The sequence below is a fragment of the Branchiostoma lanceolatum genome, chromosome 7, assembly GCF_035083965.1.
Source record: "Branchiostoma lanceolatum isolate klBraLanc5 chromosome 7, klBraLanc5.hap2, whole genome shotgun sequence".
NCBI lineage: Eukaryota > Metazoa > Chordata > Leptocardii > Amphioxiformes > Branchiostomatidae > Branchiostoma > Branchiostoma lanceolatum.
The window spans coordinates 5,129,245-5,157,201 of NC_089728.1; the positions used below are offsets into that span (position 1 = coordinate 5,129,245).

The window sequence follows — 27,957 nt, forward strand, 5'->3', positions numbered from 1 at the left end:
TTATCTAGTCCTATTGCATGTAATTTGGCGACTGTCTTTAAAGGAAAGCTACACAAAAAATTGAAAATCCTTCTATGCTATGCTTAATATATTCCAAAGTCAAATTCTTACTTCAAGTTGTTTCACATGAGTCCGTCATAGTTCTGGGATTTTCCACAGTTCGCAACTTATGTCATGCTGACGCATTCTCACCTGATAATTGAATTATATATATATGACGTCAGTGTTTCAAATTTTTCACCTGGTGATTGTATTATATGACGTCAGTGTTCTAAAATTCAATCATCAGGTGAAAAATTTGAAACACTGACGTCATTTAATTCAATTATCAGGTGAGAATGCGTCAGCACGGCATAAGTTGCAAACTGTTGAAAATCCCAGAACTATGACGGACTCATGTGAAACAACTTTAAGTAAGAATTTGACTTTGGAATTTATTAAACAGAGCATAGAAGTATTTTCAATTTTTTGTGTAGCTTTCCTTTAAACATGCGTTCTCCTACTGTCATTCATGAGGTGTGTAGAGGCAGGTACTTGTAATGCTAGGGTCACATTTCCAAATCGGCGCCCGGTCGGGCAGTTTGAGGGAGGGAAAAGTATGATATAAAAGACAAGAAACACAAAAGACGTAAAAAATAGTCATGAGCATACATAATGTGTGTATATTTCTTGATATACATTTTCATTTTCTGTTCCCGCAAACAGTCCGGATCCGGCTGGAAATGTGGCCATAGCATTAGGTGTGCGAATGAGGGATGATATAGTCTGGCATACTAAGGAGAACGAGGCAACCACCTGTCCGTATGTACAGGAGAATATCGTGTTTCTGTAAGCCCCGCGCCTCACCCAGGATCCACCCAGGAACCCGACACTCCCGCATTCCCACAGAATTCCACCAAACCGGCCGGAGGCGGTCCTCAATAATCACAAACCAGGTATGGGTCTCCACCCGGGGCACCTAGTGCCGCATTCCTCCACTGGAAAAACGAGTTTTCTATTTCAGGCGCAGTCGTCACATCCGCGATTTCCTGTGGTAGACAAATTTTCAGCCAGGCTATGACCGAACCAACCGTCCGATAAGGAGACTACGACAAACGTTACGCCACAGCAGAAGTTTGGACGACATAACTACGACTGTCTTCAGAATGTCCACAACTTCCAACTGCTTTAGTAAACCTTTCGTAAGGCGAATGTGACAGGACCTCAAAGCACCATCGCGAAGTTTTACGGCCACACTGTACCAGTTGAGCAACTTCTGTGATCTGAAGACGCCGTCCTACTACCCATCGCCGAGTGGGATTCTCCGACATTTTACACCGAGGACGACATCTCTCACTGCACGAAATGGCCACGTATCCTGACGGATCCGACGGATCCGGAATCGGGCCTCATGGCGTTTCCGAGCGAATCCGGAAAAATCCCAGTTCACTGTTCGGATACTGAAGTGCCCGCAGATCCGACCAATTCCGACGCCGTATTCTTCTGGATCCGTGATGCGCCTCGGATACCCGAAGATATTTGCGCGGATCCCTCGTTTTTTGATATTTGGAATGTTCGGATTGTTTGTATGTCGGTAGTTGCTTCGGATCCTGACGAATAAATACACACGGCACGGCATGATCTCATTTCCTGACGAATCCAGCAGATCCGGAATTGCGCATCATAGCAGATACGGAACGTTTCCGATTGGATCCGATGCACCTCAGATCAGACAATTCCGGCGCCGTATACGTCTGGATCCTTCTTATGTTTCGGGTACAGATACGGAACGTTTCCGAGCAAATTCGGACAAATACCATGTACCAGGAACACCTCAGATCCAGCAATTCCGATGCCGTATACGTCTGGATACGTTTCGGGTGCAGATACAATATCTACTCGGATCTTTAATTTTTTTATGTATTTGCTAATATGTTAGAAGTTCAGATTTGTCAATATGTTAGAAGTCATGAGCTGTCTCGGATCCTGACGTATACGGAACACGGATTCGTGTCGGATATCCAAATTACCCACAAGACACTTCTGGGCGCGACAAACGTTAACGGTTTTCTTTCGGTTAACAGCACAGACAAGAACGGCGTTTCATCACCTTCTGTGCTTAACATGGCATCGCCAGAGTCTACCATGGTCGACCAGTGATTTTTGAGTGGCTTGAGAGTCGAAGGGAATTCGGTGTAAACTCAAACGCACGGAATTGCGACGTTGTCATCTTCGTGCATGCAATATTCGTCGCCCCCCTCCCCCCTTGTAAACGCTGGTAGGGAGTTGATTCATCATATAGAGGGACTGCCCTTTGGTAAGTACAAATTGAAAAAATTCCCGTTTCTAACTAGTTTTAACGTCAGTTATCCTCCTATTGTGGCTTGACATATCATCGCATTCGCATGACCATAAGAATTCTCCAGCCGACCTGCCCTTTTACGGCGTTAGGATCTAGGAAATTTAAAATTTCAATTTGTTCATTCTTGCCAATGGTCAGCAGACATGTGTGTCTGGTTGACGTTTCAGATACAAAATAGCAAGCAGTTGAGGGAAAGATAATTAAAGACATGGAAGGGACGAAAATGTCATAAGTATTTGTCCCACAAAGATCCCACAGTTTGTGGATAGTGAACTAGAACTTATAAGGAGGCAGTAGTGTGCTTCAGTGATTATTTCATTCAGTTATAGCCGTGCATGTTTGATCAATATCATATTCAAGTTATAGATGTAAGTTTTACGTAGTCAATTCAACGATGCCCAGATTCATTTTTTTTACACATGCGAGTATGTGATATGTTTAATATTTGTCATTGTTTCCATTTATATATATATATCCAGCACAGCATCGGCAGATACTTCCTTCACAAATGCAGCACATATTGTGAGGACCTTGGCTGGGAACAAAGCAATCAACTGTCAGATGCTCAGCTGCTGAGTACCTCAGGCTCCTTCGGTAAGTCCATCATCGGTACACTTCAATGTTAGCTGAGAGAGGCATGATGGATATCCATTGTCCCGTGTTTTTTGTAGCTGCTGTGATGAAACGAAGCCCATGTCAAAATCATGTGACATGTTCCTTAAATACTTGAATTGATATTTATTCATCATTTGGTTTTATCATATAGGAACTGGTTCATCACAAGATGGACTCCAAGCTGAGTCCAACATGCAGATACAGAAGAAATCAGCCTTGCCTGTACCTTACCAAGAGTGCATGGAAGAAGTGAACTCAGATGTAGTCAGAGAATGGGGAGAGGACGATTATACACATGCAGTTCCACGGCATATGCTACTTACGTTTAAAATGAGGCGTGTCATCATGGGAGTTCTTCAGACAGTATAATGTTACTTTCTATTTTCAACCTCTGTATTTGACCAAGGAGGTTTTTATCTATATAAAACCTCCTTGATTTGAAATAATTGTATCTGATGGCCTTTAGACGAAGAGCTGGTCACAAATAAGGCTTTTATTACTTTAGTGGAATATTTAGAACATAAAGATAATTTTGGTCCAAGGGCACTATACAGTAGTAAATGTTACCACAATGTTGTGATGGTGTTAATTGTAATACATTTCATAATTTTTCACAACATTGTGCTTGTACAACCCCAATTTACCGACATTAACCCGCATATGCAGTGGTGCTTTGAGTATGTGGATGTCCCTCAGCCTGTCTCAAATGAAATGGATTATTTAGCCACATAGTACTTCCGTATTGTATTGTATTTGATAGTTTTTGAACTTAGAAATACATTATGTTGAGATATGAAATGATACATATGTTACATACAGGCTTTCCCAAACTTCCTGTCATTCAAAATGATGTTTTGGGTATAGTTAAATTAGGAATGCAAGCACTTAGTCGGATCCGTTACGGATTCGTTGTTTGGTCCACCTGTATCCGTCAGTATTCACCATTTTCTTTTAAAATACAGAAAAATCCCTGTACGCATCCGTCAGGATCTGTGGCATTTCCGTACAGTTTACGGCTCCGTATTCGTCGAAAATACCTTATTTCGGATTCCTCCGGAAATATTCCATATCCCGGTGCGGAAATAGTCGGATCCGTTACGTCGGATCCACCTGTATCCGTCAGTATCCGTCAGTATCCGACAAAAATACAGAAAAATCCCGGTACGTATACGCCGGGAAATGAGGCATTTCCGTACAGTGTACGGCTCCGTATTCGTCGAAAATACCTTACTTTCGGATTCTTCAGGAAATATTCCATATACCGGTGCGGAAATAGTCGGATACGTTACACGAATCCGCATGTATCCGTCAGTATCCGCAAAAATACAGAAAAATTCCTGTTCGTATCCGTCAGGATCGGTGGCATTTCCGTACAGTGTACGGCTCCGTATTCGTCGAAAATCCCTTACTTTCGGATTCTTCAGGAAATATTCCATATACCGGTGCGGAAATAGTCGGATACGTTACACGAATCCGCATGTATCCGTCAGTATCCGTCAGTATCCGACAAAAATACAGAAAAATCCCGGTACGTATACGCCGGGAAACGAGGCCATTTCGTGCAGTGTCTGCTTTGAGGGGACAGGGGTTGACATAAAGTGAGTATCATATGTTTTGTTATCTTGGATGTAACATCATCAATATTAGTGTAGCATAAGTAAGCATATCCCGTTTGTGGACATCTATATATATCTCTGGCAGAACATTTTAAAGTTATTTTAGCGAGGAAACTACACGTGTATGCCCATAGTACGCCAAAAATAGTTACTCACAAGCAACTGGATAAAATTTTGAAACAGTCAGACGTTTCAGACAGCATCCGCTGTCTTTCATCAGTGACTGCGGATGCTGTCTGAAGCGCCTGACTGTTTCAAAATTTTATCCAGTTGCTTGAGTAACTATTTTTGGCGCATCTTACTACTTGGATGTCTAATCTTAGTCAACGTATGCCCATAGTGTTTCATCACTGTCAAGACATCAAAGTTACGACTCATAAACGTAACTGAAAGAGTGAATTTCACAAAAGAAAGATATATCTATACGTCAGGCACATAGAAATGAAATACGCACGCACGCATTTCTTGGTGCCGGGGCGGAACGTTCTGTCCGCAGAACTGGAAAGTGGACACCAAGGACACGCGGGTTCCAGCGCTGGGTCATTGCGTTCGTGCCCGTCCAGCTGTTGATTTGTTTGAATAAAATAAACAAAGAAACGCCCGACCGGACCTGAGTAAAGGTTCGCTGGATAAGTAGGTAGGAAGAACAATCCATCTACTGTCATCAAGATAATCAATTATAGAATCAACGCTAGTTATCATAGTTTGGTGACAAACTCAAAGAAAGGATTCATTGACTTAATTAAGTGGCGACAGTTTACGTGTTATATATATGGTGATTTTTGCTGTGCTTCTTTTTCTCGACTTTGTTGAATGTCCCCATCGACGTACAACTACCATTATTTTAACTTCTGCATCTGGATATTTGTTAGTTCTGTTCTATACCATACTTCTGGTCGATGTTAGCTGCCTCTGCTTGACATGCATGTCAATATATCTTTGCTCCAGATAAAACGGACAAACACCGTATGTTCTAACAAATACGGTGTATGTTTACAGTGGTGTAGGTATCATGTGTCTGGACGTAGTATTGCGTTTACACAGGCTAGCTCGCCATGCGTGGCACACCGTCCCATTAGATTCTCTATTTACGTTCATGCTACAGTACACTTGATGAACAGACAACACTTCCAACAGGTGCATGGAGAATATAGCTCCCTCCAGCGGATTTCAGCGGAACTGTACCGCGGATACGATATTCGTACTAAAAGAATAGATTGATTTGCTGTGCTCAAGTACATCTTCTACAAGACCACAGCATGTCCAAGACAAAAGATACAAAAGCTGAAAGTTCTGCTGCAATACCAAGAACAGCCACCAGGGGCGGCCCAAAAGCGTACACATACGACACTCACAATCGGGAGCGCGTGCCCCCCCCCCATACACACAGACAGACACACACACACACACACAGATACAAACGGCCCAAACAATACTTAAGCACATATATGTTACCTTCATGGAGGTAAGATGTGCTATAAAATGATCTTGAGACACATGCCGGTCAAGTGGAGTACTTGGGGCTCCGCTGTGTGGCGCTGTTGAGTGTCTTAGCGTACACGGTAGACCGTCCGCCGAGTTTGCAAAGCGAGACGCATTGTAGCACGCCACAACGTAAACCATGTCCTAAAACTGGCAGGAGTAGGATTGTCCAAGGAAGTAAAGAATATATCATATGCTAGTATAGTAAGAAACGGTGGGAAGGTAGATATTCTAATTAAAAACGGGAAGGTAGATATTCTGGGGTTTTACAGATCTTTAAGATAAAAAGATCCGGAAACATTCATTCTTTTGTTCCTCAGCTCTACTAATGAGAGGGAATTATCTTAAGGAATCTGAATCTTACTGCGGTTCTTCTAATTACATTTTAGTTTTCTGGAAGCTTCAATCCTGTACTTATAATGTACGGGATGGTGATATGAAGAGGTTCAAACCATTAGTAAGCGATGGATTTTCCGCCGTGAAGTGCGATTGCATATGACGTCTATTCGCCGTTTTGAGAACCCTTGAAAAACTCGTTAACTGCACTGCACATCCCCATAAGACCGCCGCATGTCGATATTTCCTCTCTTCACTAACTCAAGTTAGAAGTTCTCAACACACATCGATGATTAGTTTATCCTAGACGAGGTGGTCGCTCTGAGAAAGTGCTCTCAAGAAGTGGTACTTTTCCATGAGCCCATTAAACAGAGACATATTATTTTACGACAAACTTTTAGAATCAGTAGACTTCGCGGAACCACTAGAGGAGCTTGGAACATTTCCAGGGACATGCGAGCTCTTGTCGAACACGTTTCAGCGCCGTACGTTCTACTTGTTTTCATCGTTTAACAACGTCGTGTATCTATGGAGTGTTATGCTTGAAGTTTCGTCACTAGATGGTTTGAAAATGAAGCATGTAGTGGTAGAAACAGAAGTTGGTTGTTTAAATGGTGCGATATCATAGATTGATGAAAGGAACATATCACTTTTCGGAAATCTAGATATCATTTTATGTTCTGTGTATTTTCAGCCATTTATCTATGCTTAGCTAGAAAATATAGCAACTCAAGTTCTTAGTGTACGATTGAAGATAAGTGACAGCCAAGAAGTATGTATGGTGTAAACATGTAACGTTACAGGTTTACAGAAATCCTGACCAAAGAAGGGAAAATAACCACATTAAGAAAAGGGTAAAGTCAACTTGGTTGGATACTAAAATACGTGCTTCGGGAATTATGTAGCTTTTACCTAACCTACCAACGGTCGCCTATTGACCTTCCCTGCATAGCGGGCTACCATTGGCATACTATTCACTCTATTTGGCCGATTTCCGTACTATTTTCCCAGCGATCAGCGGAGCCTGGTAGAGGCTAGCCTTTACCGTTATTCCCCAGCAGGGTGTACTTGTTCTGTGGGGCTATCATCAGAGAATGCCGTGTGTCCTACATGATTAGTCTGGTACCAGTTTCTCCCGGGGCTGTCTGCTGGGTTTCCTCGGCACTGCACGTTTCTGCTCGCCTGAGCAACTTAGCCCACTCCACCCCCACCTGCTTAAAGAGACTACAGCCCTGTGTTTTGCTCAGGGAGGCTGTGGCAGATATTTCTTGGCCGTGGAGCCGGCCTGTTTGGGCCCTGTCAAGAGGCCAGGTTCCAGGTTATCCATGATGGGAAACCTAATCTCCAAGCAGATGTAAGGATACGGCTCATTTTCAGTGTTTTACGCCTGTTTGTGCAAACTCTAGTGCTCTCTTCTGGTATTGTACCTTTTTTTCAACGGAGGCGTACCTAACAACAGCCTTGTTACCCGTGTAGCGAGAATTAAATTTGAAATATTATACAGAGCAAAGATCTTGTTGGCATTCCCCAATAACTACACGGCGGTTTCGCACACACACCAAATTCTTGCACATAGCTATAGACAACCACTCAGAATATACCAGGTTAGAACTTTTGAAATAGAGAGGACTGCCTTGGTAACAGATGGTATGTTGCAGTAAAGATGCTACAAGATACCTTGGGTTCAACGACCCTAGCGGAGAAAGACTTGAACCTGTATGGAACCACAACAGCCGTTAATCTCGTACATTAAAGTATAGCGCTTCTAGCAAGTTGATAACTTTGAAATTGTGGATCTGAGGTCAACTGATAACCCCCTAACCCCCCTCCCCACGTCAATCAATAGTTAGTGTGGAAGATGAACGCGGTTATGTGATAAGATATGCTGGAGGCACGGCCGCTTGAAATAACTTGGAAAATGTCCAAGACGCACATGTCCAAGGAGCAGTCACTTGCGATCCTTCAACATGAACTGTGTAACTAGCACAAAAATACCATAATTAATTCATAGTCATTCTTTATGTACTGTTTTCAATACCGATCTTAGCAATTTTTGAAGCTTATATAAGAAAAAGGCTACCACATTTGTTGCCTATGCAAAGTTTGAACGTTTTGCATGATTTAGTTAAACCATTGCTAAGAAAAAGACGGTAAAACAATACTACAGGGTCAGACATCGTTAATTTTTCTAGAGCATGTTTCGCAAAGCAATGCTTGGTAGAGGGCCCAGGATGTAACCACCTCTTCCTTATTAAACGTTGAGCCAATGTATACCAACAAACAGAAAGTCAGAAACATTTATACATATCTTTATGAGAGGAAGTGCGAATATGAAGGAGCACACACAGACCCTCCAACAAATGTTGCGAAATTTCGAATATCGGGATAAGTTATTTTCTAAAACTACTAAGCAAGATAACAATTGCACTTTTTTCCCAATAGTCACGGCTTTTACAGCTATGTTACAAGTGTAGGACGGCGCCGCGTATCTGATAACCTTCTGCGAACATACAAACAGTCTCTTATACTGGTACAAAAACAATGCAGTTATCATCTCCAGACCAGGGACAGGGTGATCAGTTTCTAGTTCCCAATGTCAACTCGTGCGTCACCTAACAAGCAGGGGGGGGGGGGGGGGGCTAGAAATGGAGCAGATAGGCACTGTCCAAGCGGGGGTTCGGCTCTGCCTGTTTTTTGACGTGATTTCTAGGCGTTTTTGTCGGGCTTTCTATTTTGTCTCGTTTTCTTTATAATTATGGCTTGGCTTGGCTTGGCGACAGAAAGAAAACGGGACATAATAGATAGACCGACAAAAATGTGTGTGATTGTTCAAATTGACCATGTTGCTCTGGTACAAGAAACTGTTTTCTTTTACCTTTTACCTATCATGAAGCACCTTTAAGTACAGGCATGCGGCAGCACATTTTCAACAAAAATATTTAGACAAAATAACCATCTGATTTATTAGATGTATAGGTCTATTTTCATTATCTGGCATCATTTTCCTACATAGGTTATCAGTTTACCGCAAACTTCAAGGGCAAAGTTGCAGTTTCCAACGTCCTGGCTGGGTGCCGATACCTTTTGGAACAGCCTGACCAATCAGGGACCTCCATTTTGGCTATTCCCTCCCTCCCTCTGGAAAGCTGGATTCTCTGGCCTGGCTGTAAACACTGCTCTGACTGTCAGATAGTGTGTTTGCAGAGGTTATTGACCCGTATGTCACTGTTAGTGTTTGCGTGATTGGGAAAAAAGCATATAATGGCGATTTGGGGTCATTTTACAATTACTAAATGCCAATTTTATTAATACTACCTCTACAGCATGATTTTACAAGCAAAAGTTTGACAAAACTGTATATGATAGGGCAGAAAAAGAAATGCTGTTCTGAGGTTTACCACCTGAACTTGCCTCTCACGGGTGGCATAAGCATTTTGATACTTTGATAAGGTGTGAGGGCCCACAGAAGGAGGTTCTCATTAAATTATTTTAAAAAATTCACCAAAAATTAATCTAAAAAGATATCAAAAAAGGAGCCCGTGTATTGACCAATGGCATTATTATGCATCTGTCCCTAAAATATTAACTTTGTACATTGGATCGTTAGCGAGGAAAAACCACTTTTGTAAAAAGGGGCGCGGCCCTGTAATTGTTGATGACGTCATCATGGCGTCATAAAAATTTGCATGAATTATTTTCTTGCACAGAGGTACTTGGAGAAAAAAATCAAGAGCCACAAGTAACACTATATAGTATTTTCAAGACACCCCAGAAGTGCTGCCGCATGCCTGTACCCCACCTTAAGTCCACTCTCTTAAAACAGATTTCTTAGAAGGCCTTGACCACCGAATGTCACGTGACGTGACGTATTTGACAAGTCGTCCCGACCTAACACGAAATGTGTACCAAACGGCTTCTTACCCACACGTTAGAGGGGAGGGGGGTTACGATGTGTTTGCTGGATACACGCAAACCTACGCACGTGCATACTTGTCCCCAGAAATGGCTTGGTTGCTGTAGTCTCTGACGCGGGGCAGTACTAAAATACATCTCCTGCAGTTTTAGGTCAATCGTCGAAGAAATGCATTTTTGACAAAGACTTGCTATCTAAAACTCTCCCCAACCACACTCCTTTTTTTCTACACGTAGAGGGGTGCTAGAAGAAAGAAAACTATGACTCAGTGCAATTTACATTGAATTGTCTATGGTCTATATTCTAGCAATAACAAAAGTTCAGGATGAAAAAGTAATCAAGCATTGCGTATTTCACATGTGGAGGTTGTAGTAACAAAGGCTGTATAGTGTAGTTGAAAGATTATAACAGTTTTATGTTATCAATGAGGGGGGAGGGTACATCTCGGGGAAGGAGCGAGAAAGCAGGTACCGGATCCGAACAGGAGAGAGTGAAAAGCTGTGGTGGCCCAGAACTGTGCGCCGATGATGATGATGATGATGAGGAGGAGGAGGAGGAGGAATGGAGGAAAATTTTTCGCGAATTGTCGTCCAGAAAAAAATTACATTGACAGACCAGACCCACAAACCTACTTGCATCTCGGTTCCTAACCCAGTAACTGCATGATTCTACATATTTCTTAAAAGTTTGGTTTTAACTTCCTCCCTCCTGCCTATCTCTGTAACCACCACAAAATGGGGTGCCAAACGGCTACTTCAGTGTGCTAAAGGTTAGATACAAGAGACAGCATACTGTCTGTCCGTGTACTAGGGTTCAGCGACCTCCCCGCCATCACAAACAGTTTTCCCGGTTGTATGTAGCCCACGTTTTACATTATAGGTAATGACTAAACGAGCCTATGAGTCTGGTGTCCTACATCGGAGGAATGATGTCAATCAGCTCCCAATCAACGGCCATTGATATGACGTCTTCCCCCCATACCCTTTCCTGTTTATCACAGAAAAGAGCCATCAGAGGGTTAATGGATTAGTAATGTATATTTATTGTTTAATCTCGCAAGCTGATTAGCGTTCTACATAAGGGGATAAGGTTCTTGGAAGGGTCTATTTGTCCGGTGAGAGTTCCTCGGAACTGTCTCGTCCACTTTGCCGCTCACCGACCATCTGCTGCTACGGTCAAAACAAAATACCGAATTTCCCCCGGTACCCGAACACTTGTACTGGTCTTCACCGACGATTTTGCGTCGCCTGCAGCTCTTTGGTGTTTTAATACAACGCCTAGGGTGTGAATGGTTTGAATGCCGGACGAAGGTCATTTTGGTCATTATCCAAGCAGAGGTTTCGGTCGAGTAGGGTAGGAGTGTCCGGGATGCGGACACTCCTACCCTACTCGACCGAAACCTCTGCTTGGAGAATACATTTTGGTCAGGAAAGGCGGGAAACACACGATGGGAGACAAGCTCGTACATTGATGATTAGCCCGCACTCCCTTACGTATAAGGTCGTTTATCAATGTCCGATCTTACCACACGACTAAACTACTCTCCCTTTGAAAAACATTTACCAATGGCAGTTGACAAATTGTGGGGATTTCGACGTCAGCTGTGGATTTAGGTCTAAGCATGAAGGGTCTGTAAGTCGTCTGCAAATGACGTCACTAACTAACGCAAACACCCACTGACTGATTGGTTTATTCGCTTCGTGGTTTGCTCCGTAATCATTCTCAGTCAACCATATTCTGACTTCTATGCATCCCTCTCTTGTAGCCAGATGTACTTGAACGTGACCAATGCTACTCAACGCACCTTTGCCCTTCAGGTCACTGACCGATAGCCTCAACCAGGCCCCCTAGGTTGCTGGCAAAATAGTAGAAACGTGCCAAAATGCACAGTTATACCATAGTCTCTGCCATACTAACCACGCCAGCTGTAGGGAGAATATTTGCCAGGGAAGTTTGGGTACCGGAGGGTTTCATTCGCAGGCGCGTGGGAAATGTCAAATTTACCGTGGACTGATTCTACTGGCAGATTCATGATTCCTTTTTTTGTTGCCGAAATCTACGATCCGTACCCCCGCAGGAAGTCCTGATGGAGGCTAGTTGTAACATATCAGAGGAGTTATCTGGTTGAAGATACAGTTCGTAGCCCGCAGAGCCTGTGGGGGTCGCCCTTCTTTAAACGGTGCGGTATAAAAGTAATTCCCCCATTATTTCCACAAAACTTAAAGACGCTCAGCGCTGAAGATCAACCGTGGGTTGCAAACTTTATTTTCGACCAGCTAACTCCTCTGGCATGTTATAACTCTGTATTTGCCCAATTTCTTACTATTTTGCCTTTTAACCTCCATCAGGCCTTCCTAGGGGGGTATGGATCGTAGAATTCGGCAAAAAAGGGAATAATTGGCCAGTAGAGTCAGTCCACGGTAAGGTATATATTCCCCCCGTGGAGAAACTTCCCTGGCAAATTTTCTCCCCATAGCTGGCGTAGTTAGTCTGGTAGAGGCTAGGGGCTACTGACCGAATCGCTTCCTTGTTTATATTATCGTCCCAGTTTTTGCCTGACGTCATTATTTGATGCGGCTCGCATGCGAGGTGATCCTAGGATGAAAATTGGCGGGATTCACGACACAACTCGGACCTGATAACTCGTGCCGGTTGGTCCTCAGAGACAAACTCGTAAATTCCTTTATGAACTTCCCAGAAGGCTTGTTCCCCGATATCAACGGCGCTTACGCAGCAAAATAAAAGCTATAATGTCCTTTGCAGTAAATATATGGCATTAACGAGTTTGCAATCCAACCGTTTACGAGCGTAGCTGCATGATATCCCAAAATTTCGCGCTAGTCGGTTAGGTGCCGTTACCATGGCAACAAACAAACCTATGACGTCAACTTTACCTGACCGAACTATTCAATTTCCGTGTTTGTTCATCCAAAGTCTTTCTAGAATAGAATAATGCAAGTCTCGATTAGCAAATTCATTTATTGTTTTAATCTATCTATTGCACTCTGGTGCTCTGACGACGTCATTTGCTTAATGTAGAAGAATGGTAACGTTAGAAGCATCGATGCATCCAGTGCGACAGGAATCTTGCTGGACGTAAAATGCTTAGGTCGTTTGTATTCCAGAGCGCGAGCGAACATGCAAATCTTTCTGCATTTCAATGGAGCAGAATGACTCACTCCTAGGTTTACACGAATGTCTGTACATGCTTTTATCGACCCAAGCTCGATAAGTGGCGAGGGCACCTCAAGCAACAAAAGCCATTGTGAATCGAAGTGCAAAATTATGCGATGTGGTGCTCGAAAGTTTAGGTGACGTCACTACATATGACGTCACCGTTGAACCAAGCCTCGCAACGATTGGTTGATGCGTGGAAGCTTATATGACGTCACTATGACGTCACCGCCATGCCTCGCAACAGTTGCCTCAGAATTGATTGCCAGTAAATTGTCTGTTCATACATAACGTTTTTCACGCGTTAAGTTCTGCAGATACACGGGTCCGGAGGGTTAGTGCTCGGTGAACAGGAAAATCATGTGGAAATCCTTTTTACGTCACAGTGTGTACACAACCTTTACGGAGAGATTTGGACGTGACAAGATTGATAACGGCGGTACCAGCCAATGTCCCTGGAAGTGGGCGGTCTTGTGGATTTTGATCATTCTTGGGATATAAGTGACTAGAAAAAGTTTTACTGATGCAACAAAAAGTACAGCAACTTTCATATGAGTCAAACTACAAAATTGAAATACAAGCTAGATCTTAACATTCGACTTACTAAGCAATAAAGGCTAGTATGCATGATGATAATATCGCCATCAATCATGATTATCTAATGACTATGCTCATGTATGTGAATAAATTCACGTGTATTTCCATTCAATTTTGGTAATGATTGGTTTGATGTAACTTCCATTAACATTAATCCACCAGGTTACATAAATCCGCCACGTTGAAAAAAGTGGGTTCGAGAGATCTCTAGTGCAACACCCCCACGGGTATGCAAAGTTAAGATATACAGGAGTGCATTCTACTGGGGGACGTTGGCTTGGAGATCTGTTTGGATATCTTTTCAGGGTATGTACCCTGGTGGAATTATGTTAGTAGATAATCATATATGAGACAAATTTTCGTGGTCATTATTGTTGCTACTTTAAATGCTCTATAATTTTGGACCAGATTTCTTGACACAACAAGACCTCTTCTGTGTCTGGATACACCTGGCGTAAGAAAACAGGAGTCCAAATGCAATTCTTAAGTTCTTCTGGTCGTAGCAACCGACTATATTTCTGTAAAAATCTAGAGAGACATTGCTATAGTAGTACATTACGTATCTGTGCCAAACCTTATGACGATATTAACGTTACCACAAATGAACCAAGAACGTGTTTTCTGTTATATACACTTTTTCTACCCTAGGATGAACCTGGCCAATTTATTTCATGTTTTCTAATGTTGACTTGGGTGTATGTATTCTGCACGACAGTTCATGTGCGTGTGCGGTGGACCAAAAGGACAGGAACTAGTCCTTGCCCCACGAATCCAGCTAGCTAAAGGTTAATTGTAGACGTTTAAAAATCGAACTCTCTCACCGAGCGCCTCTTCCGCGATAACAAGCGATCTCCTGTCAGAAGAAGGCGGCCTTCCGTGTGGATGATAATGTCACATCACAAGAGTTTACCGTCAAATAATGATTATATTCACGATGAAAGGTGTATCAACTCATCAGCTCTTGTCTTTTATGTGTGGAAGTCGTGGTCCTTTCTGAGGGTGGGTATGTATGATCACGTTTTGACCACGTATCATGGGATGAGCTGGTCACGTTGTCACCCAAGATCACATTGATTGTCAGAAATTGGGTTTACCTATTGTTGATAAGCAAGAAGAAGAGAATACGTAGTGATCCTCTACGTTATCATAGGATGATCTGGTCGCGTTGTTATCACATTGATTGTTAGAAATTGAGTTTACCAATTGTTGTTGACTAAGAAGAAGATTAGCGATCTTCCATGTTATTACGGGATGCTCTGGTCACGTTGTTGAGTGTGTGTGTGTGTCACGTCTTGTCTGCCGTTATCATGGGAGGATCTGGTCACGTTGTAGTATCCCACGATCACATTGATTGTCAGAAATCCGGTTTAAATATTGTTGATGATTAAGAAGAAGAGTAGCGATCTTCCACGTTATCATGTGATGATCTGGTCACGTTGTAGTGTCCCACGATCACATTGATTGTCAGAAATCCGGTTTAAATATTGTTGATGATTAAGAAGAAGAGTAGCGATCTTCCACGTTATCATGCGATGATCTGGTCACGTTGTAGTGTCCCACGATCACATTGATCGTCACGTCAGAAATCCGGTTTAAATATTGTTGATGATTAAGAAGTAGAGTAGCGATCTTCCAGCCGTTGCGTACATAATGACACAATTCAGACTTGATCTTGACACCCAGTGGGTTGAAACTGCTTTATAGTTCACATTCCCCTGCTCCTTTATCCCTCGCCCGCGCACGGCGTAGGCGTCGCCAGGTGAAGACAACTTAACCTCTGTAAGGAATGTGAGAAACAGGCTTTCTCTTCTTCTCAGCATTGTATCATACCACGGCATGTGCGTTACCATCTCGTGCGGCGGGAAGACTTTGTCTCCCATGACAACGCGTAGGCGGGAAGTGATGATAGACCAATTTCTGAAAGAGCCAACGCGTGATTGAAATCTTGTCAGAAATGGCCACGAAGGAAGAATGTAACAATATTTCACACACCTTCGAAATTGAGCCGAGTGCCAAGGTTTCGGGAGAGAAATCGACGAGAGACACGGACGGCCCATGATAGATTTTGAGAGGGGTTCCTTAGGTTAATGACCACATTCACGTTCTACATTAGGATGCTGTGTGTACGATTCCCGTAGCACGTAAGAAGTGGTGAATAACGGAGTCACAGTTCCAGTGTCTCATAAACACTGGGGTGACTTCAGTAACAACACACTGGAGTCAGTGACTCATCGCGCCGTACCTTGGTTGACCTGTAGATTTCTCAGAAACTTGACATCAGGGCGCTTGGAGCAACAAACTTTTAACATTTGTTCGTACACAATTCAAACTCTACTTCTGGATAAATTACGTAGATTACTTCCAGACGTTTCGAGTGACATCCATCACTCCTCTTCAGCGTCACTAGAATAAACGAATCTCAATCATAACATCGCACGACATTGACAGGAGTGTGAGTGACGTCATGAGGTAATTTTCCCATTTTCCCGCCAAGCAGGGTCTTTTATTCAAGTGAACCCAAGACTCATTCCAACGCTCCTCCGGGAGCAGAATCGATTTCAAAAATCACATCTGAGCGTCTTGATACGTCCCTCATATAAACTGTCTTGCCACATTTTAAACCATAAGACTGCCATAAAACATTTAAACAGTTCCCGTAGGTACTAGGTAGGTACATAATGTAAGTTTGCGCTCACAGTTTCCAAGATGACTGGGCATGAATCAGCGGTTTCGCCGATTCTCATTAAAAATCCAACAAGGGGACGCCCATAAAACGTATCTATATTATCTGTGTTTTTCAAATTCCCTTTCTTTAATTTTTTCAAAATTTTTTCTTTATAATTCAAATGTCTCCAAAGTGTTAATTTTTTCACACTCCCATTCTTTTTTATTTTGAACAAAAACGACTACACTCCGCTCACCCGTCGCCCCATCGTTTATTATGATTATTATGACATTATGATTAACAGTTACATATCTAATATGTATAATCAACATAATATAATCATTGATTACTTGTTTATATAACGTTTTATGTATATTGAAATTCAGCTGCGTAACAAGATACAAAGTATGACAAAACGACGATTCTAAGAGACTTATCTAATCTACATATGGACGTTATGATATTGACGCACGTAACTTTATCTGTTTGTTAAATCGTTTGAAAATAGTGCTAAGAAAAGATGTTGAGGATTCTTGAAGGCTAAGCAGGGAAAAATATATAAAAGCCTGTACTTTTTATGTATTTATAAATCTTAGGAGTTAGGATGATCCCTCCAGTACTGATTTCCAAGCCTGTACTTGCATCAGAATTGACTGATTCAGTAACAGTCCCTGACAATATGTCCACCCAGTAGTAATTTTGTTCGGTAAACTGTTCTACGGGCCGATTGCTACTCTCCAAGCAGAGGTTGGTGGAGAAGATTGTGGCATTTTTATCATATGCCCCGTCTTCTGTTGGCACTCTCCACTCTCTCTTGGTGCAAGGGCGTTATATAATATCCTTGCTTGGTGGATCGAGGGTGCGCCGACAGAAAACGGGCATATGGTAAGAATGTCACAATCTTCTCCACCAACCTCTGCTTGGAGAGTACCGTCTGCGAGAGTATTTACTACTTTGATAAATTCGTCGCGACTTGTGCGCTCCTCTGGGACTGATAATGAATGCATCAGCCCCGCAGATACTGCTACAGTACTGATTAGTCACGTATATCCCCTGATATATTATCTCGTTAGATATCCTCGTGCGTCAAGACGCAGAAGGTGTCGAATGAAAACGTGAGGCGACAAATGGCGGGGTGAACCCCGAGCTTCTTACCTATTTCTCAGAAAACAGTGTCTCAAAATACCGTCTGCAAATAATCCGATATTTGATTCCTTCCTTTCAAACACCATTTTCATCATCCTTTCCCCCCGAAAATCCTCTTCCGTTCAATATCTTTGAGTACATTTTTGTAGTCATTCGCAATGGATAATATATTAAAAACCAACGAGTTTTCTGTGCTAGAACATTTGAAAATCGTTGACAGAGTAGAAACTCTAGTTACTATAACATGCTGATAATAGCAAGTGAGGGCGCCGTCTGGGAATGTATGTAATGTAACCAAATGGAGGTCGTTTTCCCGCCAACTTAGTCAACATTGCTAATCAGCTCTTGTTACATCCCAACAGACCGCGTACGGGAAATTCGTTCCTAAACATCACTCATTTGTTAACCAACAACTGAAACGCACACCACCGCGATAGCGTAACGCCTAGTAATAGGGACTAAAATATCACATGGAAAAATACATAGTCATCAGTGCAAACTCATTTTATCCTTGGCGTGGCTTCGCAATCACAGTTACATAATGCCCATAATCATGTGGTGAGAACTGGGAGGGAAGGTCTTCTCTCTGTTGACCCTGACCTCATAGCTCGTCAGGTCAACTCGTAATCGATGGCACTTTCCAAGTAAACCGACTGCTCCGCGAACCCAGTGGGGCTTTAGCGAAGGAAAGCCGGGCCTTCCTCTGAGCATTGCGAGGTCCCTAACAGCGGCGCTGTTTACAAACCATAAAATAAAAGGGATAGGCTACTTGGAAATTGGAATCCTGAGGTTTTCACAGCAGAGAGACTTTAAAATCTTACACATATCCTCTGCCTATCTGGATAAATCGTTAAATAGATCAAATGAAGAATCCCGTAGCAGCCGTTTGAATGTTGACGGTTATCAGTATATTTGGTTGGCACGCAGCAGGGACGCTTATCATCGCTTCTAAGTAATTCGGCGATCTATATAGATGTCAACAGCTCAAATCCTGGGGCGAATTAGGTGGATCGATAACTGCTGAGACTACATTGGCTGGAAGCTGTGATTTTAAAGAGGGTCTCCTGTGGGATGCCGGGACACATGATGTCATAACCCGAACCTCCCGGCGCTCAACTAGCAAGTGACGTCACCATCCAACCGCAAACGTCGACATGCGCAGAAGACAGCGGTGAATCCGCTATTTAAACCGTGGTGGCGAGGTTGTGAGAGAACACAGTCGGCTCCTGAGTGTACGGACAACAAGGAACTCGGCTGATTTCACTGAGGCTTTCGAATGGTACTGTGTGAAGCGACGTGGGTTCCCCGGCCAGCCACATCGGCACCAACGCGATTGATTACACGGTAGGGCAAAGCGCGCTTCCCCGATAGTGATAGTAGTGGCTCCCCATCCAGAGATGGGCGTGGGGGATGTTACTAACACGTATATTCGTGTAGACCGTTTCTGCGGTTAAACCCAGGCACGCGCGCCGACGCCCTCTCCGTAACTACGTCCCGATTCATCCCCCGGGCAGTCGGGAGGCTGGGCAGATTTTTGTGAATGATAGAATTTGTGTTCAACGTTAACCGTGTTAACGCTGCGCTGGTGGTTATCTGTGTGGCGTACATTCATGGTGAACACTCGGATCTTGATATCTCAGCGAATACTGCAATGATCGTCACTGTCTCATCATTTTCATCACTTGAATGAATACGTCTTTATTTCATTTTCCAGACCGAGAGTTGAACAACAGCGTTCTACGACCATGACTCTGACCAGCTGTAAGCGCTGCCTGCAGCAGCTCGCCGCGGTCTCCCGCCGTTCCCTCACCAACCTCTCCTACGAGGACCTCACCAAGGAGTGTCGGGAGGACAGCGGCTGGGACTCCGATGTCGACTCGCTGTCGTCCGGTGGGGAGGACGAGGCGGTGGCGGGGACGCCGATCCACCGCGTGGTGCTCCTCGGGGGAGAGGGCGTCGGGAAGACCGAGCTCGCCAGGCAGTTCGTCGGGGCGGACGGAGGGTACGAGTCCGACAGTGACGGCGGCGACTGCGATGATCCTTTCCTCGACCCCGATTCAATGCCAGGTACATCGCTATCTTCCATCGTTATACCTACTCTTATTCTTTAAAGGATGAAAGTCAGTGTACCGACAAAATGTTGTTGAAACAGAAAAATAATAATACATTCTATGATAACAAAATTTCTTATCAACATTGAACAGCATAGGAATAGATGTAGTTTTCTTATCCTTGAATTCAAGAATTCCATCATCTACTGATTTGTCGATTTGTGAAGGAAACCGATAGCCGGTATATAGGATGAAAGCCTGCAAGTCTTTGGGCGGGAAAATTACACTCTGCATATACAGACATCAATGTTAGTGTACCAATTACCTGCTAACTTTAGTCAGCAAATCTCGGCCACACTAAAACGAATGGCAGATACGGACAATCATAGTCAGCATAACACACAAACTACACCCGACAGCTGGCATGGCAACGGTCCGAGAGATTTGAAGGAAAATCGATGGATTTGATTTGATTCATTCGCTGTTATAATTACATGGCGAGCAGAAGACGCCCAGTCCCTTGACCGATTACAAATCTGGGTCTTCTGAGTATTAATATCTCGATTTGAACGTGTTAAGTGATTAATAAACAGTGTTTAGCCACATGGGACGGAAAAAAATGTACGGCCGGAAAACTACCCTATCTTAAACTATTGACAATGGCATCTACCCACGCCCAACAGAATGTATGACGCCGAAAGTGACTTTAACAAAGGGGAAAGACAGATGGGAAAGAGACAGAAAATCAATTTTTCACCTTGAGTGCTGTCGTCGGATTGCGTCAAATGTTTCAAAAATAGCCCGCGGTGATTCGACATTAAACAGTATCTCTTTCGCAAGGTGACTCTTTCTTCCGCCGATATTAATAGCCACGCGCGTATGTCGTCACGCAAAGTATGAATAACAATCATCTCTTTTTTATTCTAGACTCGATCGTTTATGTAATGACGTCAAAAGGCTTTTTGTACTAAAAAAGAATTCCGTACTCCAAATCGCCTTTTTTTTTAATGACTCACGAGCGGACGTTATTTAACGGTTTCCTACTCAGGTGGGCGTGCCGTTTCGTTCACGGGCGACCGACGGTGCCTGCCCTCATGATTTATTAATCCGTAGCATTCCGAAGATGGATTGCTTGAAAAAACGCAAAAGTGGGCTGTAATGAATTTAAATTAGGGATTGAAATTTCCAATGGTCACCGTACAAACGCACACGGTCTCTTTCGTCGGTTACTTTTGGGATATATGGATGAATCCATGCATAGTTCTATGCTCATCGATACTCAAACATTCAAAAGCTGCTTCTGTGAATGCCAATGTGTAGTTTGAAACAATATATCAGGTAGGCATTACAGTAGCCTTGTCCAGTCAAATAGGTTACTTTTAGCCTCCACCGTAAGGGATCGTAAATTTTGGCAAAAAATTGGAATACATGTACTAGTAATTGGAAAGGAGAGTCAGTCCACGGTAAGGTTAACATCTCCCCCTACGCCTGCAAATGAAACTCTCTAATGGCAAAACTCTCCTGGCAAAAATCCCCCTACAGTTGGCGTAGTCAGGCTACGTAGCTTACTCTTAAGAATTTCGCATGTGCATTTCCTAATAGTAAGCTTAGAGGTTTGGCTATCATTTATATAGATCTAAGTGGTCCAATGTACGTGTATGTTGCATCTTGTATCTTTCTCTACGTGTTCTAGTTCGTATTCATGCCAACGTCGATAATCGTAGCTTCACGTCAGCGAATTTTAAAACACGTTTGCGCAGCCAGATTCGTGACCGAGACACCCACGTCTATTACGTCTTCAAATGTGTGACTAACTTTCGCCTTCCTCTCCAGGATACGGATTGAGGAACGCATTTCAAAAAGACGTCAAACTCGATGGATCGTCAGCGGTGATGTCAATCATAGATATTCCCGCCACGGTAAGAACACGTTTCTATTTACGTCTATTTAGAACACGTTTCTATTTAGAACACGTTTCTGTTTAGAACACGTTTCTATTAAGAACACGTTTCTATTTAAGTCTAGTCCATTTTTTTTCTAAAGCCGATGGGATATATAAAAGTTATAACAGTGAGAGCACAGACCGTTCGAATATGTGACGTCAGAAGAGACCGTTGGGAAATAAAAGGTCATTAAATGAACTGCGGTGCGAGATCTTTCAAATGATAGAAAAATGGTTCCCGATTTGATTATTTCTTATCTGCCAGTGTTCGCCAGCGCAGACAGGGGTGACGGGGTGGATTGTAGAAAAGATGGTGAAAGTGGAATAATCGAAGGACAAAAGGGAGCAAGGTGTGAGGGGAATATCAAATGAAGGAGGCGCCGGGTTCTGAGTCATCGATATACAATAAGAAGCTCTTCGTGGATTTGGATGGGGGCTTAGAAAATGCACAAAGCATGGAGAAATCACATTCAAGTCAAGGACACAATCACTGATTGAAACATCTTCATCTTGGATTCAAACGTAACCGTTTTTAGTTCCAATACATCATCCATTGACAACGTTTGGTCATATCAATTTTGATTAGTTGCAAATCCACTTTGTATATGAATGAGCTACTACTGTCATACATGCACATCCGCACATCGAAACGCAAAGGAACAGAAATCGTTTGTTAGCTGTGGGGTATATCCGTTTTGCTGCGGTGTCTTTTTCTTCCTTGTTAGCTGGTTCATGTTTCCATTATCGTTGTAATTGGATTTTTTTACGGTTTGGGGGCCCGGTATAACCCCGGTGATTAGATTAAGAGGTATTAGGTGCGTTTGGAGCGGGGATCACTGATTCAGGGTCACGATAGTGTTAGACGTTGTGCTAAAATGTCTGTGAAACCATCCAGAAATATTTCTCTTAGAATTTAGAAAAAAAATCATCCCGTTCCAATTTGCAATTTTACAGCAATGTCTTCTTTTAAGGTTAAACCGGTTGGAAAACATCGAAGGTAACTGAATTATACATAAAGGTCATCCATTGGCTGTGTAGGCAGATTTGCTTAATGAAAACGTCCCATGACACTTAATGTACGGCCGCAGATCGTTTGAATGACCTAAGTCCACAATGCCGGAACGACCGCTTGTCCTCTGGTTATAGAATGAGAGACAGAGAACAAATGGAAATCGATATATGTGCTAGATTCGAAACTACCTTCTGTCACAGATAATGTCAAATGGATCAATGCCCATGCGTTATTTTCCTATCAGCGTCATGCGAAAATAATACGGCGCGACGGCGGCGGGAGAACAGGTCGTTATTGGATTATCCACCCGGTTAGTCCGGGGGAAAGTGTGCCAAGCGGTTATCATATCCGCTAACGGATGGTTTCTAAACAGAGAGAGCTGATCAGAGACATTTTATGAGATAAATGAAATGTCCAAAATCAACATTTCACGGATTGAAGAGCAAAAAAATGTAGACACTACTTGGAAAATGGACTGAAATTGTTGATATTAAGAAAGGTGACCATGTACAGTGTTAGGTAAGCAGCCTACATTGCGATATTATGTAAACAACGGCTTGACTACGTAGACTATCATCACAGCCAATTATCTAATCATCGGGTTTGTGACGTCACAAATTGACAGAGGATCCCATCACGCGCCCTTAGGTGTGGGCGCCAACGGCTCACATAGTTACCGGAAGCGGATGTGTGTCATCATATATCTCTACAATATCGCATCGCATAGATTAAATCATCGGCCGTGTTTTCCATTGGACGAAATGTTTCGTAACGTCAGCGAGCATTGTCTCGTATAGAGTACTGGTAATTAGACATCCAATGTCGTTACGTAACGCTTGTACATGTAACGTTATATCCGTATTCTTTATCTCGTATATACGAAACCCCTTCATGAGACGGCATTTGGCTTCGCTCCCTCATTTAGAGCGGAGACCCTTGGGCTATATTCCATTCTCCGAGGACACAAAGGGTGAATCACAGTGCACCAATACCGGAGCTATGCCTTCCGAGCGTTTGTGTGAAGCATTATCATCAAGGGTGTTGTATAAGCCATATAAACTTAACGAGAGCCATGAAAAATTGCTTGATATTGGCTAATCTGTCATATTCAACATCCCTGGCGCCCAAACAGAACGTAAAACGTTGAGCTATGGCTTGAGTGGGATTTGTTAGAATCAGGGCAATCTGTATACTGACTCTGTTGTCCAAACTTCAGGCTTATATTCCACACATTGCAGATAGAGTCAGACAGCTCAAATCTATGAAACATTTTGAAATAATGCTCGCCCTATGTTTTGCCATTAAGTTAGCGGGCCCTCGTATTTGTATTGTCGACTCCACGCAGTGTCAGCCGTTAACATACGGTTGTTTGATTGGAAATTCCTCCACTGCAGACGACCGTTTAGACAGCGCGAGGTGGAATTGCTTAGGGGGGACAGAGAGCGATTGAAGCTAATGTTCTCATTGACAAGATAATTTGCGGAAGCGCCCCCGCAATGTCAGTGAGAGCCTAACCTCCGACTTCTTAGACGCAACACTTAAGCGTCAACTATTCATTATATGAGTGTAGGCGTCATTCACAACGCATATCTATCGGTGATTTATGATTGCTCGCCGTATAATCTGAACCCTGGCCATACGTATAACATGTTAGCTAAAGGTAGTCCCATAACATTTTTGCTGAAGTAGGGACGGTGGGTTGTTATCTACTGTGTCTAGGGCACGGTATTGGAAAGCAGAGCTCACACCTCTCGTTCCACATCACTGCCTTTACCTGCCCAACCGAAATCAGGCTACCCATTTTTACACCTGGGTGCGGTGAGAAAGTAATGGACACAACATCTAACCAGGGATGTCAGGAATCGAACCAGTGACCTCTTGATCTCGTGTCTGCTCTCATAGCCCCTCTACGCCACGGTTCGTTCCAATAGCGTGTTAAGGTTGTAAAAAAAAAAAACACGACGAAATGAGCTGGTAAGAGATGCGCTCTTCTGACAAATGGCCAGACTCAGGTGTGTTCCTTCGCTCCAGAAATCACCCCTAATGTGAGGGAAGATTGTTGCCCAGCGGGAAGTTAACGAGTTTGTGATGCCAGTTGCGTCTGAGGCACACATGGCTGAAGCGTTGATATGTCCCTGGTGCTGAAACACCATCAGGCCAAGCAATGAAGAAGAAAAAAAAAACATCTGTGTTCGGCAACAGGAGCTTTGATAGGCCTACGAAAAAAAGGGAGGTGTTTCCGATTACCAGACCGACCCTGCCAAAAACCTGCCTGCCCGCCTTTTTTCGAGTCAGCCGCTGGCAAGGGACAATTTTAGATGTGACATATTCTGGGAGATGAAAACGATGAAGAATCGTTTCCCAACATATTTTCCTAATTTCTGTTGCAATACAAAATTGTGCTAAGGATCTTCATATCGGTATAACGAAACTATTTTTTTTTAAATACCGGTGTCATGATGCAGTTTTACTGCATTTGTTAGATCACTTCGGCCGAAATAATAAAAAAACTAGAAAATCCTCCCTACCGACCCTATTTTTAGGACCGTAATCGAAAACGAAACGTTAATTTTCTAGGCCTTTGTCAGCCCGGGATTTAGATAGCTAGCCCCAACTTGTATGTGTAGAGTATGATTTGTACTTGGGAATAGCGCTTATGTTACGTGATCTCATATACACAGACAATTCAGCTGTTAAAAGGTCGATTTCGTCGTAAAAATCATGTTTTCATTTACTGTGCCTTCTCCAGGAACTGTACGATTCGGATGACGAGAGTTTTCTAAACGCCGGGGACGCTTACATCATCGTGTACTCCTCCACGGACAGGGAGAGTTTCCGTCGGGCGGCGGACGTGGCCCTGTCCCTGAGGAGGGCGAAGAAGACCGCCCACGCGCCCATCATCATCGCCGCCAACAAGAGCGACCTCGAGCGGAGGCGACAAGTGTCCTCAGAAGGTAAATTATCCACTCACTCCTCTTGCGCTTTCTAGTGCCATGGAAAAGATTGGTTACCTCCGTGAAGGGGTACTCTTTGGGTTGTGCTTGTCTGTTCGCACCTGTAACTCAAAATTCTTTTGGTGGATTTGTATGGATTTTGGTATGTGGGTAGTTATTGAAGTCCGGGAGAAACATGGCGATTTTGGGACCCCTAGCAGTATTTTCAGGTAATGCAGTACTGAGGGCGGCACCCCTTACTGAAAGTCGTGTGGTATGTTCCATAGGCAGTTGGTGTGCCCGGCAAGGTCATAACCTCCATTCGGGACATCCGGATTTGCTTGGAACTTGTTGAGCATCAACTGATATAGGATCACATAGATAGCACATGATAAGGCTAGGGCTATGGCTATGGCATTTTTATAAAATCCACAAAACACTTAAGCTTTCGCGGAGGTATGGGATCTTCTTGTTTCATCGTTTTTGAAGTAAAACCGGCATCTCGAAAGGTCTCATGATCCAGCCCAACCAATGTCATAACTTTTGTGAATAGATTTTTGTCAAGAATCTGAGAAATCGTATGTTTCTGGTTTAAACGGCTTTTTTTTTTTGCTTTTCAGAGGGTGTCGAGTGCGCGGTTGGTCTAGACTGCAAGTTCATCGAAACATCGGCGACCTTCAACCACAACGTCGACGAGCTCTTCGAGGGTTCCGTGAGACAACTGCGGCTGCGCACTGAGGCAAGGCGACTGGCCAATCAGCAGAGGCGACTCCGCAATAGAATCAGATCAGCCAGGAGGGCTGAGCCGAGGAGGGCGGAGCCCGAAAGGGAGAAGAGCTACTTTGAACGTTTCGTGGAGTTTTTGGAGAGGCTGGTCAGCAGTAAGAAGGACAGGGTGGCAAGAATGAAAGCGAAGTCTTGTCACAACCTGTCTGTGCTGTAAAAAAAAAAGCAGAGAAACGTGACAAAATAGCTGTAATTTTCTACTAGATGTGAATAGTGGTGATAAAGTGCTAGATGCACACACCATATCTGTAAAGAGAATTATTAATGGTTAAGAATGCAATTAGATTAGCGAATACCAAGTAGGGGCAGTTTGAAGTCACCAAATGAGCAATGTGTTGGTAAACATTAAAGCAATGGATGCGTAGTGAAGGCTGTATAGACTGGAAGGTTCGGAGATGGAATATAGAAAATGTTAACATTGCCAAGCAATTATTTGCGGTAGGGGTGTTACTATACATTGGAAAGAGACAGAGCTGAGGTGTTTCAGAGCTTAGAAGAGAAGAAAGCGACTTGTCTGAAAGGTTGAAATTACTTTTGTTGCAATATATCGAAGAGAGGTGAAATGCATGGCCAAGACATGACAAGGACTGAGGTCAAGGTCTCAACATATAAGCCATTCCGAAATAAAGACAGTTTAGCTAAATCTGTATAACGATGAAGGAATGCAATGTTTCAACGAAATATTTTGTTCGATGTTCTGAGAGGGAGTGCAAATTGTCTATAATGCTAGACTACAACTTTCAACCCAAGACTCAGAAATGCCGGGATCTTGTATAGGGAAGCATTTGCTTGCCTAGAGGAATTAGTGTACGAGGAGGCTGGAATTTTGCATGGCGTATAGATGTAAACAGACGGTTCGGACTGATTGCTTGCGCCACCTAGCGGCGTGTAGCCGAATTTCTGAATAGGAACTGGTCACTAATTTTGTGGGAAAGATGCTTTCTTCAATGAATCGCACCACTTCAAATGTTAAATCTCTGCTGGACAAATATCAATATACAATTGAAGGAAACATTCATGTAATCGTATTTATTAAGTCATGTTGGGATTTTTGTATGTTATTTCATAGTTTCCAATTTTGAATTAAGTGTGTAATGTATTATCAATTGACAATATGTTTATTTGTAGCTGGGCTACGAGTGTGTTGAAGCTCTGTTCATGTGAACATGGGCAAAAGAACAATGGGGAGTTATGCCCTTTATATTGCAATTACTCGACTTGAGAATTGATATGCAAGAAAGATTGGGTTTTTGGATTTCGAATGATTTTCTATGTTTATAAAGCACTGAATAGAATGGGGAGTTTTCTACAGAAATAAGAAATGTGTTGTCTCAATCTTTGACGTTTG

At 43.1% G+C, this 27,957-nt stretch overlaps 1 protein-coding gene and 1 long non-coding RNA gene across 2 annotated transcripts; both read left to right on the plus strand.

Annotated features, from left to right (window-relative positions):
- The first annotated feature begins 1,878 nt into the window (after nucleotides 1-1,878).
- On the plus strand, nucleotides 1,879-4,506 carry LOC136438792 (uncharacterized). The gene is made up of 2 exons (XR_010756461.1): nucleotides 1,879-2,935; nucleotides 3,108-4,506. It is a non-coding gene; the product is annotated as an uncharacterized lncRNA (long non-coding RNA).
- A 22-nt stretch (nucleotides 4,507-4,528) lies between these two features.
- Nucleotides 4,529-27,944, plus strand: LOC136438790 (GTP-binding protein REM 1-like). Its single transcript, XM_066433735.1, has 5 exons — nucleotides 4,529-4,554; nucleotides 19,600-19,952; nucleotides 21,770-21,855; nucleotides 25,640-25,844; nucleotides 26,444-27,944. The coding sequence occupies exons 2-5, from the start codon at nucleotides 19,631-19,633 to the stop codon at nucleotides 26,764-26,766; spliced, it is 936 nt and encodes a 311-aa protein (XP_066289832.1). The 5' UTR covers nucleotides 4,529-4,554; nucleotides 19,600-19,630; the 3' UTR covers nucleotides 26,767-27,944.
- Nucleotides 27,945-27,957: the final 13 nt, after the last annotated feature.